Source organism: Hippopotamus amphibius, chromosome 3, assembly GCF_030028045.1.
Source record: "Hippopotamus amphibius kiboko isolate mHipAmp2 chromosome 3, mHipAmp2.hap2, whole genome shotgun sequence".
Taxonomy (NCBI): domain Eukaryota; kingdom Metazoa; phylum Chordata; class Mammalia; order Artiodactyla; family Hippopotamidae; genus Hippopotamus; species Hippopotamus amphibius.
This window is the reverse complement of record NC_080188.1, coordinates 43898328-43913430: the sequence shown is the minus strand read 5'-3', so window position 1 is coordinate 43913430 and position 15103 is coordinate 43898328. Positions and strand designations below refer to the sequence as shown.

At 39.7% G+C, this 15103-nt stretch overlaps 1 protein-coding gene across 1 annotated transcript in view; it reads left to right on the top strand.

The window, feature by feature from the left end:
- Window positions 1-2841, top strand: part of LOC130848442 (cytochrome c oxidase assembly factor 8-like) — a 34785-nt gene extending 31944 nt beyond the window's left edge. Inside the window, exons 3-4 of the mRNA XM_057726924.1 lie at window positions 2089-2328; window positions 2431-2841. Coding sequence (XP_057582907.1) covers window positions 2089-2328; window positions 2431-2691 — 501 coding nt within the window. The 3' untranslated portion in view covers window positions 2692-2841. The remainder of the gene's footprint in view (window positions 1-2088; window positions 2329-2430) is intronic.
- Window positions 2842-15103: the final 12262 nt, after the last annotated feature.

Below are 15103 nucleotides of genomic sequence, written 5' to 3'. Positions count from 1 at the left end.
AAGAAACCAATTTTAAAAATAAGACATAGATACGTTAAAACTTAAAGGATGGAAGAAAGATGTAGCTTGCAAACATTAATTATAAGAAAGCCGGAGTGATATATACGTTACTAATAAGGAAAAAATATCAAATTGTACATTTTAAATATATGCAGTTTATTGTAATGTCAATTGTATCTCAACAAAAGTTCTTAAAGAAAAAAAAAGAAAGCTGGAGTGGCTATATTAATATCACACAAAGTAAACATTATAATGTTATGAAATGTTATTATACATTTTTCAAGTGCACATGGCATATTCATCAAGATGGACCAAATGTCATGCTATAAAAATTAGTTTCAACAAATTTAGAATGACTAAAATTATATCATATATATTACTTTACTACACCAACTTAAATTAGAAATCAATAACAAAAAAGATATTTAGAAAATCCCCAAATATTTGGAAATTGAACTTTTAAGCAACATATTGGTCAAGGAAGAAATCACAAAATAAACTAGAAAACTGTTTCAAAATACATGTAAGTAAAACCCAACATATTGGAATGTGTGGGGTACAGCTAAAACAGTGCTTCAAGAGGAATTTATAGCTTTAATTGGTTACATTAGAAAATTTCTCGAAACAGTGGCCTAAGCATCCTCCTTAAGATGCTAGAAAAATAAGAACAAATTAAAGCCAAGCTAAGTAGAAGGAAGAAAATAATAGAAATCCAGAAAAACAGAAAAGCAAATAGAGAAAAACTAAGAAACCAAAAGGAAGTTGCTTAAAAAAATAACAATGAAATTTTTAAACTTCTGCCTAGACTTACCAAGGGAGAAAAAAGAAACAAATTACCAATATCAAGAGTGAAAGAGAGAACATCACTATAAATTCTGCAGACATTAAAAAGGTAAAAAAGAAATGTTACAAACAAATTTTTGGCAAAAAAATTGACAACTTAGATGAAATGAGAAAATCTCTTGAAAACCACAAATTACCGAAAACTGCCTGAATAAGCAATAGAAAATCTCAATAACCTTACGTCTATTAAAGAGCTTCATACATAATTTGAAGTCTTCTCACAAAGAAAAAGGCCCAGTGGCTTCCCTAGTGAATTCTTTTAAACATTTGCAGAAAAATTGATACCAATTTTATACATATTTTTCCAGAAAACAGAAGAGTAAGAATTAACTCCCAGATTGACACTCCTCCCAGAGAATGTGAACATAGGTGTTCAGTTAATCCTTTCTAATACTGGGAGTGATAGCATCAGGCCCCTCCAGGGTTGTCCGTGTGCCATTAGCTTCCCTGGGTGTGTGTGGCACTGCTAGACACACCGGTGCCGAGTCTTCTGTCGTGGGACCATTGTTAACATACGGTGCTGTGAGTCTGATTTACTCTTTTACTCATCCTTTCCTGAAATGCCAAGCCCAGTCTTGTTGCTGTTGCTGTCACTGTGGGCATTTGCTGCTGATCATGAAGTTGGTGGCAAAATGCACACTGGAAGCTCCTGCTCAGTGCAGTTTTCCAAAGTGGAAGACTCTTCTGGAGCAAACTAGTAGGAGAGGCCTGTGTGCATGCGGGAGCCCCCCAGGTCTTGGGGCTAAGAGGGATGGGGGCAGGAGCCCTAGAGCTGCCAGCACCAAGTGTGATTCTTGTTGCCTATTTTCTCTGCTCCAATAAAGCAGAGTTTCACACACACACACACACACACACACACACACACACACAATATGAACTGTCTAATGACCTTAAGAGGCCAGAATAACTCTAATATTTAATAGTGAAAACCTAAACGCTTTCCCACTAAGATCAGGAGGAAGGTTAGAAGGCCCACTACTTCTTCTACTCAAAATTTTACTGGAAGGTTTAGTGCAAAAGGCAAGGGAAAAAAGATACACAAGTTTGAAAGAAAAGTAAAACTCTTTCAAAAAAATATAATCGTGTTCTTTTTTTAGACTCCTAAAGAATTTATTTTTTAAAAAAGCTACCAAAAATAATAATTTAGTTAAGCATGATCAAAAGATATATTAATATACACAAATCAACTACATTTCTATATTGTAGCAATAAACAATTGGAAATTGAAATTTAAAAACAATACCATTGGAGCGCGGCTCCGAGTGCAGGGAAGCAGCACCGAGCCAGGTCTCAGGATTCTGCCCTCCAAGAAAATCTTGCCATGATTGGATAGGACTCCCAGATAAATATTCAAACCTTCGACCTGTTCACTTTTACATCCCTGAAAATGAATCACCTTTGGAACAAAAGTTAAGAGAATTAAGACAAGAAACACAGAAATGGAACCAGCAGTTCTGGGCAAACCAGAATTTGACTTTTCATAAGGCTTTGAGATGGGCTACTTCTCAGGAAATCCACATCCACACTTCTCCAGAAGGAAACACAGCAAGACGAAGAAAGGGAGTTCTGATAGCTGTCTTCTTCTAGGAAAAAGAAGAGTTCATTCACTCAAGACTAAAAGCCAAAGGCCTGGGACTGAGAGCTGAATCAGGTCAAAAAGCAACATTGAATGCAGAAGAAATGGCTGACTTTTACAAGGAATTTTTAAGTAAAAATTTTCAGAAGCACATGTATTATAACAGGGACTGGTACAAGCGTAATTTTGCCATCACCTTCTTCATGGGAAAAGTGGCCCTGGAGAGGATTTGGAACAAGCTTAGACTGAAACACAAGAAGACCAGAAATTAGGAGCCCACTCTGACCTATCCAGCGGCGTCCGAGTTTCCACAAGAAGCAGCTGCTTATAGGAGCTCTTTTTTCAAGGGCTCTAATACCTGTGAGTGCAGGGCAGGCTGGGAGGACGTGAGTCCTGCTGTGCTGAGGCCAACGTGGCTCCGTCCTGACTGGATTCCAAGCTGACCCTTGGTCACGAAAGTGATATTAAATAAAACCCAAGGACTTCCTAGGTGGCGCAATGGTAAAGAATCTGCCTGCCAATGCAGGGGACATGGATTCGAGCCCTGCCCTGGGAAGATTCCACATGCCATGGAGCAGCTAAGCCTGAGCGCCACAACTATTGAGCCTGTGCTCTAGAGCCTGTGAGCCACAACTATTGAGCCCATGTGCCGCAACTATTGAAGCCTATGCACCTAGAGCCCGTGCTCCAAAACAAGAGAAGCCACTACAATGAGGAGCCTGCGCACCACAATGAAGGGTAGCCCCCGCTCGCAGCAACTAGAGAAAGCCTGTGTGCAGCAACGAAGACCCAATGCAGCCAATTAAATAAATAAATAAATAAATTTATAAATAACCCCCCCAAAAAAAAATACCATTTATAGTAGCATTAGAAACATGAAATGCTGAGAAATAAATTTAATAAAATATGTTCAAGAACTGTTGAATGAAAATAAAATATTGCTAAGAGCAATTAAAGGAGATCAAAAGAAATGGAGACAGATACCATGTTTCTGGACTGGAAGAATCAAGATTATTTCGATAACAATTCTTTCCAAACTGATTTCAAATATGGTAATGGTCTTGCACTCCTGCAGTATGTCCTCCAAACTAACACCAGGGTGACCTTCCTAAATTGCAAATTTGATCATGTAATTCATCAACTTAAAAAATCTTTTACAGCTCCCAGGGCTTATAGGATAAAGCCTAAACCCTTAGAAGAGCATACAAGGCTGTCTGTGATCGGAACACACCTGCTGCTCTTTACAACGCCTTCTGACTGAAATATCCACTTTCATCCCCCTGGTGAACTCCTTTTTACCCTCCAAGATCCAGACTGGATCTTGATCCATGAAGACATGAAGACTTTTCTCATCTTCCCGAGAAGATTAAACTGCTGCCTCTTTTAAGCCTTTAGCACCCTGTGTTAACCCTTTTCACCAATATTGCCGTAATTTATTTGATAATCTCTATCTCCCCAAGATAGACCGTAGGCTCTTTTGTGATCTCCACCTTGAAGGCAGGGACTGTAGCTCATTCATTTTTGTTTCTCCAGCACTAGCATCTCACCTGGCACATAGTAGGCACCCAATATTCTTTTTAATACATCACTGTCTGATCTACTGACTGGATGAAAGAGGAGTTCTTTCAAAGCTGAAAGACCCAAAACGGGTTGAATTTTAGAAGTGAATGGGATCTCTTCTTGAAGGTTGGCTAAGATAAATATGAAAAAGGACATTTCATAACAGGAAGAATTATTAAACATTTTTATTTTGGCTCCTTTCTCATTCTGGCATTGCTTCTAATCTAAAGCAGCTCTGAGGAAATTATGTTTGACCACAAGCCCCACAAACTATTTCTAGTTTCCCATACTAAACCCGAGAGAGAAATTTTTATAATATGTCATCTATAGCCTCATTCTACCTCAATCTTCAAATCCACCCTCACCCCCTTTCACTCCCTCTTCCACACTCGACAAATTTCCCCAGGGAAGAATGAAGATGATTATAGCAGCCAAATAAAGAACTCTGTCCTGGAAAGTCAGCCTGGCCCAGGGAAGTCTGCCCTTTCCACCATCCACAGAGTACTGAGAGCATGCCCACCTCCCAGCCCTCTGGAATTAGCTGCTGCCTTTTCTAGAGCTTGTTTCCCCTGCATTGTCTTTGACCTGTAGGTTTGGGAGTCTGCACATTCCTTTACGATCATTTTCACAGATTTCCAAGATTATACTGGCATAACTTTTCTAGATAGAAAAGTCTGGGAACCCCATGAAAACTAGTTTCCTTTTGGTATCTGGAAATAAACACATTTAGGCTAAATTTGTCTTATATATTTAATTAAGATACTGTTTTGAAACAAAGTCTGAACAATAGAGAGCTACACAGAAAACTTGACAAAGCTAAAATGAAGGAAAGAAAACTCTTGGGAGAATTCCAGAAGCTCCTGTTCCAAACAGGGCAGGCAGAAAAGGCTGACAAAAATGATGGAAGGCAAAGCTTGCCTTCTGGAATAGCTGCCTCCTCATGTGCGTATCCTGGTGCCTGCTCACGCTGCCTTCTCTCTCCCACCCTCTCAGGCAGCTTTCAGGAAACAGTCTCATATTTCTTCACACTGAAGCTGTACCTACATGTGTAGTAAGAATGAATGCATTTTCTCTCCTCAGGATTCGCCTTTTATAAGAGGACGAAGGTCTTTCCAACCTCACCTTGGTTTAAACCAAAGGTGTTATTTTCAGGAAGAAGCAAAGCAGATGCAAGAGGGAGCAGACTTACTACTTCCCTCACGGTGGAAGCAGAGGGTGCATAGCTGACGGGGAAATATTCTCTGCAGCACTGAAAGAAGTACTCAGGGCCACTTTAGCAAAGGCCAAGGAGCCACCTTCACACATCCTACTGAAGATGCAGCCAGGCCTCGTCAACTGAAAGTCACACTTTCAGAGAAACGTACACATGAAGGGACAGAGGTAATGGAGGACCCTGACTTCCCTTCACCTTACTGTCTGCTGACACCCTAACATCTTTTCTGTCACACTGTCAAAAATGGGTTTCTTTCCCTTCTCCTTGGATGTAAGAGATGTTTCTCTTTCCTAAGTGTTTTAGCATTCCTTAGCTACCTGTTTTAAATTTTCCCCTTTGTCTTTTCACCTCAGCTTGTCAAGGTTCCTTAAATCCTTTTGTTATCTCCTAAATTATTACCTCTCTATCCAACCTAATGCCAACAACCAACTCCTAAAGACAGAAAAATTTGAGTGTGTTAACTGCACTCAATAGAGCTTATAGTACTACCAAGAAAACAACAGCAAGAACAACCTAATTTTTAGGACCTAAAGTTTTAGAAATCATTTCTGGCAGCTGCCACCATGGTTACCACTTAGTAAATGGTCTTAACCTTGCATAACTTTTTGCTCCACACTGTGGAGTGAACTGGTAACAAGAAATGGCCTGGCTAAATATCAGTGCTTCTGAAAGCTTATTACCTCACCCTACCTAGAATGCCCAGGCTTAGAATAAATAAAATTATAAGTGAAGAGAAGTAAGGGAGAATATATTTTGAATCACAAAAGGGATTGTTCAATAATTCCCTCCTTTGGTCAGCTGAGGAATGTTAAAGTTCAGTGAAGGATGTGAAAAAAATATATAAAGAATATTTAAAGAAAGTTAATAAGGCCTTATAAAGACTCAAAGCAGCATCTTAACTTGTGAAACAAAGACTGAACTTGGGCAGAGGGACAGATGTGGGCCAGGCAACTGATCAGGTGTGTGTACCTGAGGTCCCAGCATGTGCCTAAGCTGGGGCCCAGACCAGGAGGAGTGAAGCAGATGTTATAGGAGTTTATTTGCTTTCAGACAAGGACTATCTTGAGAAAGAGTGGTCTGCTGCTGCGAAAGCGAGAATCAGCTACACAAGTTTGGTTGAAAGCAAATATTTCAAGGTCAGGAGGAAAAGCAATGTTGAAAAGCTCTCAGAACTTGCTCCTCAGATAACCCCTGACCCAGCTCTCCTGGCCTTCTGTTTGATTCCTAGGGTTACCTGTGCAAAACTGAGTCACCAAAGCCCCATCATGCCAACAGCTGCAAGGCTCCAAAAATAACTGGCAAACATCTGTTCTCAAGGTCTGCTTTTATTCCACTTTTAAGTGCTCCACAAAAAGTAGTCTCTCTAAAATGCATCCCAAGAGGCATCTTAAAATCCTTGGCTCCTTTCCGCTCCCCCTCACGGTCATCCGCGTGCCCCATCCCTCACTTTCGCACTTCCCTGAGATCTCTGCTCTGCATCAGCGTCTCCTGGAGACCTCCTTGACCACCAGATTTAAAATGGCAAACCCCTAACACTCTCACCACTTGGCACCCCATTAGCCCCTGTTTCTGTTTTATTGTTCTTCATATTAATATTTGATATCCTGTGGACTTTGTTTGCTGGTTATATTTCTCCCCTCTCTAGCATGTAACCACAATGAGGATGTGATCTGGGGGCGGGGGGGGGGGGGGGCGCTGGTTTTTTTCACTACTTCGTGTATAAATACATAAATAAATATGTATTTACTGAATTAATAAATCCAAGAGTGAATGCTGGTATTATTTCAGATATTGTTTTCTTTCTTTCAAACTCATAGAATGTTTCTCTTACCCTTAGATGACTCCATCTACCCAAATTGGCTACAGAAGGTTCTAGGTGAACTTAATGACACTGGACTCATAAGATGAGAAATAGCTGCCTAAGGTTTCTATTGATTTTGGTCTTACCTGTGGGATGAGGGATATTACATTTTCTCAGGAAAAGGGGGCCTTAAAAGGAAATTGAGAATTAGGGAAGAAATTGTTTCTTGGTGGAAACAATCCTTCTAGTTATCTCTGCTTTTAATCCTGTTTTGTGTGGTACTTTACCTCTGCTTGAAACTATTCTTGGATCAAGCTTCTTCTCTGTTATGAATAATCGCTTCAAACATCAATGAGAACCAGAATAAGAAAAATATGCATATTTCACTTAGAAAATTCCCAGAATGATTTCATGACCAAACAGTAATTAGATTTTTTTGGTTCTGATGCTATTTCTCAGGATAGAAATTACAGAATTGCACCATTAGGCCATTTGCTTTGTACAGCATCCAGCACTATGAGATGGATACCCATTCACAATTTCATGAATTTTTTTCGGTAATGAAATCTGTAAAGTGTAATCTTACACTGAGATATTTATTGCATTTCGGATTTGATAATGTGTTGGAACCATGATGAATGTAAGAAATACAATCTCTTCTGGGTAGGAGATTACAATCTTATATAAAAGGGAAACTAATAACAAAAAATAATATACGGTTAAGTATCAAATATGTTTATTGGATATGTTCATTTCACCATAAATTTCTTTTATTATTCTATTTTTTTGACAGTTAAATTTTCTCTGTTAATCAAGAGATCTAACATTGCTAGTAAACTAATAGGCAACCTAATTTTTGTTTCTGGCCTATGCCTAAAAGTTCAATATCCCCATTCTTAGCCTCAGTTTTGCCTCAGAATAAACTGTATTTTAAAGCAATTTTAGGATTGACATATATGCACTATTGATACTATGCATAAAATAGATAACTAATGAGAACCTACTGTATAGCTCAAGGAGCTCTACTCAGTGCTTTATGCTTACCTAAATGGGACGAAAATCCAAAAAAGAGGGGATAGATGTGTATGTATAGCTGATTCACTTTGCTGTACAGTAAGAAATAACTATACAGTAAAGCAACTATACTCCAATAAAGATTAATTCTTAAAAAAAAAAAAGCAATTTTAGCTCAAAGGATCAAATTGAGCTCAATTTGTCTTTCAAAGGAGAACATTTATTTTGCCCAGCAAGTAGGATATAGTGTTAACCAATTAACAACCATGAAGTGCTCTTTAAATACTGACAGAATGTTCACTCTTGTGATAATTAAAAGTGAAATGCAATGACTCAATAGCCCAAGTATTTCTTGTTAGAGATCAAGTTCCAAAGACTATTGGTTATTCATTCAAATCGTTCTTTGACTTTAATTTGTACAAGTTCTGTTGATGAAGCTGCTTATTTGAGAAGAATTATATAGGAGCATATTTGCATGAATTAAACCTATCTAATTTGGTACATTATGGCTCAAAATTCATTAAATCCCAATAAAACTGTGCTTTTTAAGTCATGGATCTCTTTTTCTGGTGTTTAAGATAAACTGTTTCAAACTTAGAAGTGTTAGAAGAATTTCCAAAGATAGCTTCAAATTACTCATTCACAGCTGTTTATGTCAGAATTTATCTCAAATAATTTTCGTTGCCAAGTTGAGTTTTTCTCTACCTTTGCAATAACACATTTCTTTGTCAACAACTCCTGTCACTCAGTAAATAGAATACAAACTAAATTTTAATACTATCAGAAGGAAAGTAAAATTAGGATATTAGGACTATCAAAAAAAGTGATTTGCCCCAAAATCAAGTATAAATTTGCTTAGATTCCTTACACTATTTCTCTCCTCCATAGATCTTAAATATTCACTGTCATGAAATGTTACCTTTAATTAGTTTTCACAGAGCTAGAGACTTAACTCTCCAAGAATAGTCAGGAGTGGTGGTGTAGTGAAAAAAGTATAGCTTTGGAATCAAATTCTCTCCCTAACTCCTAGTGAGAATTTCAAAAGACATTAACATTTCTGAACCTTAATTTTCTCATCTCTAAAATGAACTTAATAACTTCCTCCAAGAGGTTTATGAGAATTCAATCAGCTTGCTGTATACTGAATGTTTGTGTCAAATTCTAACTGCCAATGTGATGATATTTGGAGATGGGGTCTTTGAGGTGATTAGGTCATGAGGGTGGTGCCCTCACGAGTGGGACAGATGCCCTTATAAAGAGATCCCAGGGAACTCTCTTGTCCCTTCCACCACGTGAGAACATAGCAAAAAGATGAAAAGACGGTTGTCTATGAACCAGAGAACAGGCTCTCCTTAGACACCAAATCTGCTAGCACCTTTATCTTAGACTTCCCACCCAGAACTGTGAGAAATAAATTTGTGTTGTCTATAAACCACTCAGTCTATGGCATTCTGTCTTAGCAGCCCAAACAGACTAATCCACTACTGAGAAGTGGATGCTGCCATAACAAATACCTAAATATGTGGCAGTAACCGTGCCCCTGAGTAATGAACAGAGGCTGGAAGAGTTTTGAAATACATCTTTGAAATCCAGCATTACCTTGAGTGGACCATTAAGGGCAATTCTAGTGAAAGCTGAGAAAGAAAAGAGGAGAGCTGTAGAGAAAACCTCATTTTTCTTAGAGTATACCAAAACAATTCTGAACAGAATATTGGTAGAAATATGGGCAGTAAAGCCTATGCTCATGAAGTCTCAGACAGAAATAAGGAACATGTTTTTGAAAACTGGAGGAAAGGTGATCCTAGAATAAAGTAGAAAAGAACTTGGCTGACTTGTGCTTGTTGCCCTAGTGTTTTGCAGAAGGTAGAGCTTGTGAATAATGAACTTGGATAACTGGCTGAGGAAATCTGTAAGCAAAGTTTTGAAGAAGTGGCCTGGTTCCTCCTACTGCTTATAGTGTAATGTGAGAAGAGAAATTGATTTAAAGATGGAATTGTCTGGGACGTAGTGAGAGAGTAGCATTGACATACACCCACTACCAAATGTAAAATAGATAGCTAATGGGAAGCTGCTACAGAGCACAGGGAGATCAGTGTGATGCTTTGTGATGACCTTGAGGGGTTGGATAGGGAGGGTGGGAGGGCGGCTCAAGAGGGAGAGGTATGGGGATATATGTATACATATAGCTGATTCACTTTGTTGTACAGCAGAAACTAACACAATACTGTAAAGTCATTATACCCCAATTAAGAAAAATAAATAAATAAATAAACAAATAAATAAAGATGGAATTGTTCAGCAAAAAGGAAGCAGAACTTAAAGACTTGGAAAATTCTCAGTCTACCTGAATTGTAAAAAATGAGAATGCTGGACAGAAGACAGCACTAAAGGTGAGGCCAAGCAAACACTGGAAAAGGAGATTCCTGTGGATCAGCCATCCAAGAGCAGCTAGGAGCTAGTGTCCAAGACCAGGGAAGAATGACCATGAAGGCAGTTCAGAGAGCACCAGATCTGCCACTCCCATCACAAGCCTAGAGTGTAAGGGGGGCAGAGTGATTTCAAAGGAGGGACCACCTGTGCCTGTGGGACCTCAGTGCACCGTGCCTGGGCCACCCCACACTGCAGACTCCACTCCTTGTTTCTCGGCCACACTTGGCACAGCTCTGGTGAGCCCTGGTGCTGCATGGGCTGCTCTCAGCAGAACCCTGGGGGACATGGCTGCCTTCACCTAAATTTCAAAGGGTGAGACCTTCTGGCAGAGCAGCAAGCTTAAGACCTCAGCCCCAGTGGGATGAATTGGGAGGTTGGAATTGCCATATTATACATTACTAATAAGAAAAAAAAATCAAATTTTATACTTTAAGTATATGCAGTTTATTGTGTGTCAATTATATCTCAATAAAAGTTCTTAAAAAAAAAAAAAAAGACCTCAACCTCAGAAAGCAGCAAGGCCCACCCAGAGCCTTGGGGGTCCAACCCCTGTCTAGAAAAGCTGTGAGGGCAGGACTGCTGTCCCAGTGGGTACAGAAGGCAAGATTTCTACTCCTGGTGCCTGGAAGGCAGGACCTCTACTCCAGTGAGCCAGAGCATCAAGCCAAAGATGGTTACTCTCAAGACTTACCATCTCATGGAGTTTGTCTTGTAGTTTAGACTTACATGAGACCTATTACTTTCTTCTTTCCTACTTCTTCCTTGTGGAATGGGAATGTCTATCCAGTGCCTGTCCCACTGTTGTATTTTGGAAACACATGACATATTGATTTCACAGGTTCACAGCTGGAGAGCAATTTGCCTCAGGATGAATTGTATTTTGAGTCTCAACCATATGTGAGTTACATGAGATTTAAGACTTTAAAGTTGATACTGGAACAAGTTAAGACTTTGGGGGCTATTGGGATAGAATGAAAGTACTTTTCACTTGAGAAAACATGAATTTTGGATGGGATTCAGGGGTAGAATGCTTTAGACTGAATATTTGTGTCCCCCGCAAAACTGATATGTTAAATCTTAACTCCCTATGTGATGACATTAGGAGGTTCAGCCCTTGGGAGGTGATGAGGTCATGAAGCTGTAGCCCTCATGAATGGGATTACTGACCTTTAAAAGAGAACCCTCTGCTCTATCCTCCACGTGAGGTTACAGTGAGAAGTCTATAACCAGAAGAGAGCCCTCCACAGAACCCAACCATGCTGGCACCCTGATCTCAGACTTCTAACCTCCAGAACTATGAGAAAGAAATTCTTGTTATTTATAGCCACCCAGTCCATGGTACTTTGTTATAAGCCTTCCACACAGACTAAGACATAGCTAATAGGGTAACACTGTGGTAGATAAGTATCAGTTTCTCTTTCTATGGTAAGCTTCTTTTAATTTTTAGAGCTTTGAGATTTGGGATTTTTCTAAAACTTGCTATAAATACTTTTATATCAGCTTTATTATTGGATCTTGATTCTAGACAGAGAAGGCCTACAGTGAGTCAAGTGAGGCACTTGGGATGCAATCTTTAAGGAGGCACTTACTCTCAGCCCTGCACTAGCACTGATCTAAGAGTGAGTGCCTCCTTAAATGTAGCATGCTAGGTGCTGCCCCAGTCCTAGTTCTAATCCTAAACTACCTAATTCTCAAATTTTTTCATATTATTTTTTCTTATATAATGCCTGTGGCTCAATTAAATTATATGGCCCCTATGACTGTTTATAAAGTCCTCGGGGCATTTGTGTTTTGATTGAGACAAAAGAAAATATGAAATATATATTAGGTATCTACTGCTGCGTAACAAGTTACCTCAATACTTAGTGACTTAAACAACAACTATGTGTCGTCTCACATCAATTCTGAGGAAACAGTTTAGCTGGTGCTCCTAGCTCAGGGTATCTCAGGAGGTTGCAGTCAAGATGTTACTTGAGGCCATAGTCATTTGAAGCCTTAACTGGGATGGAGGACCTGCTTCCAAATTCACTTACATGGCTGTAGGCAGGAGGCTTCAATTGCTCAATACCTGGGCCTCTCCACAGGGCTGCTCATGACATGACAGCTGGCTTTCCCCAAGTGAATGATCTGAGAGAGGAACAAAGACAGAAGCTACCGTGTCTTTTATAACCTAATCTCAGAAGTGACATACCATCACTCCTACCATGTTCTATTGGCCACACAGACCAACCCTGATAAAAAGTGGAAGGGACTACACAGAAATGTAAGTACCAGGAGGCAGAGGGATCATAGCAGGCCATTCTGGAGGCCAAATACTTCAATGAGTTTTTAGGGGTTTGTTTTGGTTCTATCAATTAAAGGCCATTAATTAAAAGAAGGTTTGTACCTCCTCCAAACCTCACTTGTCTCATCTATAGAATGAGAATAACACTTACACGATACCTGCCTCATCTTACAGGTAGAGGGGTGGAACTCCAAGCATGCAAGGTAAAAGGAAAAAAGAAGACAAAAGAACAATAGCATCACGACAGTGTGGCCATCCTGAGGTAGAAGCCAGCTGTTGACTACAGAAGACCAGCAGAAGAGCATTCATCTAGTGAAATTTCTAGAAGAGCATGAAAGCCAGGAATTTCAACAGGACAAAGGTCTGTGAAAGGTACAGCCCTGGTGGAATTGGCAGCAGACCCCAATCAGGCTGTGGGCAGGAGAAAAGAAAAACTGAGCTTGAAGTGACCTCTCTACACAGCAGTGAGCCCAAGGGGCCCATCCACAGAGCCAGACCAGGATGATGGTTTAAAAGTCAAAATAATCAAATATGAGTAATTCATAGGATTCCAGGAAGCTGTGGTGATGGGTACCATTCCCTGCCTCTCAAACATAATGTGCTTAGGGCCACCTGGCAATAGTATTATAGTGTAGATGCTGAGCCAATAGATCTAGGGTGGAATAGAGATTCTGCATTTCTAACAAGCGCTCAGGTGACAACACTGCTACCGGCCCACAAATCAAATTGAGGAGCCAGGGTATATACCTGTTCATGAACAATCAGGGCATCACTACAGGGTCTAGAAGACAGGAGCCACCTGAGAACATTTACTCACAGTTTCAGAATCATCTCTCTTCATCCTGGCTGCCAGCTACCCCTCAGCTAACACACTGGATAAACAAGTCCCTGTAGATTGGATTGATTTTTCGATCTGTATAAAACAGGTTTTAAAAAGTAGAAAAACATCAAAAGACTAAGCCTATACAAATAAAATCTGATTTCAGAATAAAATGCTCACTCACACAGGGCAAACAGCTCCTTCAAAGCTAAATGGTTCCCTAAATTGAACTTCCTTTTTTAATCTCACATGTCCCTCTGTCCTTGAAACTGCTTTCCCTCAAGGGAGTATTTGATTTCTTAGAAGCGCGTCACATTTTATGATTCTTGATTCAATCTGAAGTTAAGCTAAATGTTTAAACATGCCATAAATATTTAAGTGAGACCCTCAAGTTTTGTATGTACGCAGAAATCAAGTATCCAAATAGTTTAGAGTAATTAATTTTGGGTAGGTATGAAGATTACAGAAAATTTAAATTTTCTTTTTTTGTGTATTTCTACGCATTCCAAATTCTCTAAAAGTAGAATGTTTTATTTTCATATAAACAGCCATATAGTTATTGTATACACAACTAATTTTTCTGGTCAAGCCATACAGCCATCATCAGATTTTGTCACCTCCCGAGATCCAGACATTCAAGCAATATTAATTGGTTTCTACTATGCTTTAGACACAATACTAGGAACTGGGGGTATGTGTACACACACACACACATACACACACAGAGTCCCTGTTATAAAATGTCTAGTCCAGTCAGTGCTCTATCACAGGGTACAGAGAAACACAAGATGATGCTTATGTCAGTTCAGCAACCCAGGAACGTCTGGGAGAAAAAAAAAAATCAGAGTTTGCAGAGCAGAAAAGCAAGGAGAGGACATTCCAGGCTGAGGGAAGGGCATGAAAGACACCTTCACCGCCTAATTTTTCAGCAAGTCTGATTTTAAAGCACATTATCCTCATTAACTGGTTAGTCCATGTCAAATCTCTAAGGGTTATTTCTGTGAACAGTAAATCTGGTTGATTAGACTTTGATGTTAATGAGAGCCTCATGTTAATTTGATGGCTTGCCAAAAGAAAGCACACAGAGAAACCAGGGTGAAGAACCCTAACAGACGTTAATCCCAGCCCAGAAGGGCGTTCTGAGACAGGCAGTCCCAGGAATTTATTCTCTACTGCTCCTGAGAGCCAGTTTTTGAGGCCATCTTTAGGAAAGTCATTTTCCCTGCAACCTCCCCATCCACAAACACACACAGGCAGGCACTCTCCCCATCACCTCCAGCACCACCCAACAGATGCGTATAACACTTAACTTCATGGAAACCAGCAGAAAGAAAATCAACTAGTCAACATAAACTAGCGTCACTTCTGAAGGGTAAAAAACAACTCAAAATTATGCCCCATTAATATTGGTAGAGCAGCTTTGGTCATCCCTTCCTTTATTCATTTATTTAACAAACACCTACCAGGTACTAAGGATTTAAATCTGAGACATGGTGTTTTCCCTTAGGAAGCTGCAAATCAGACCACGGCACAGGGCAGTCAGTGCTGTGATGGATGGATGG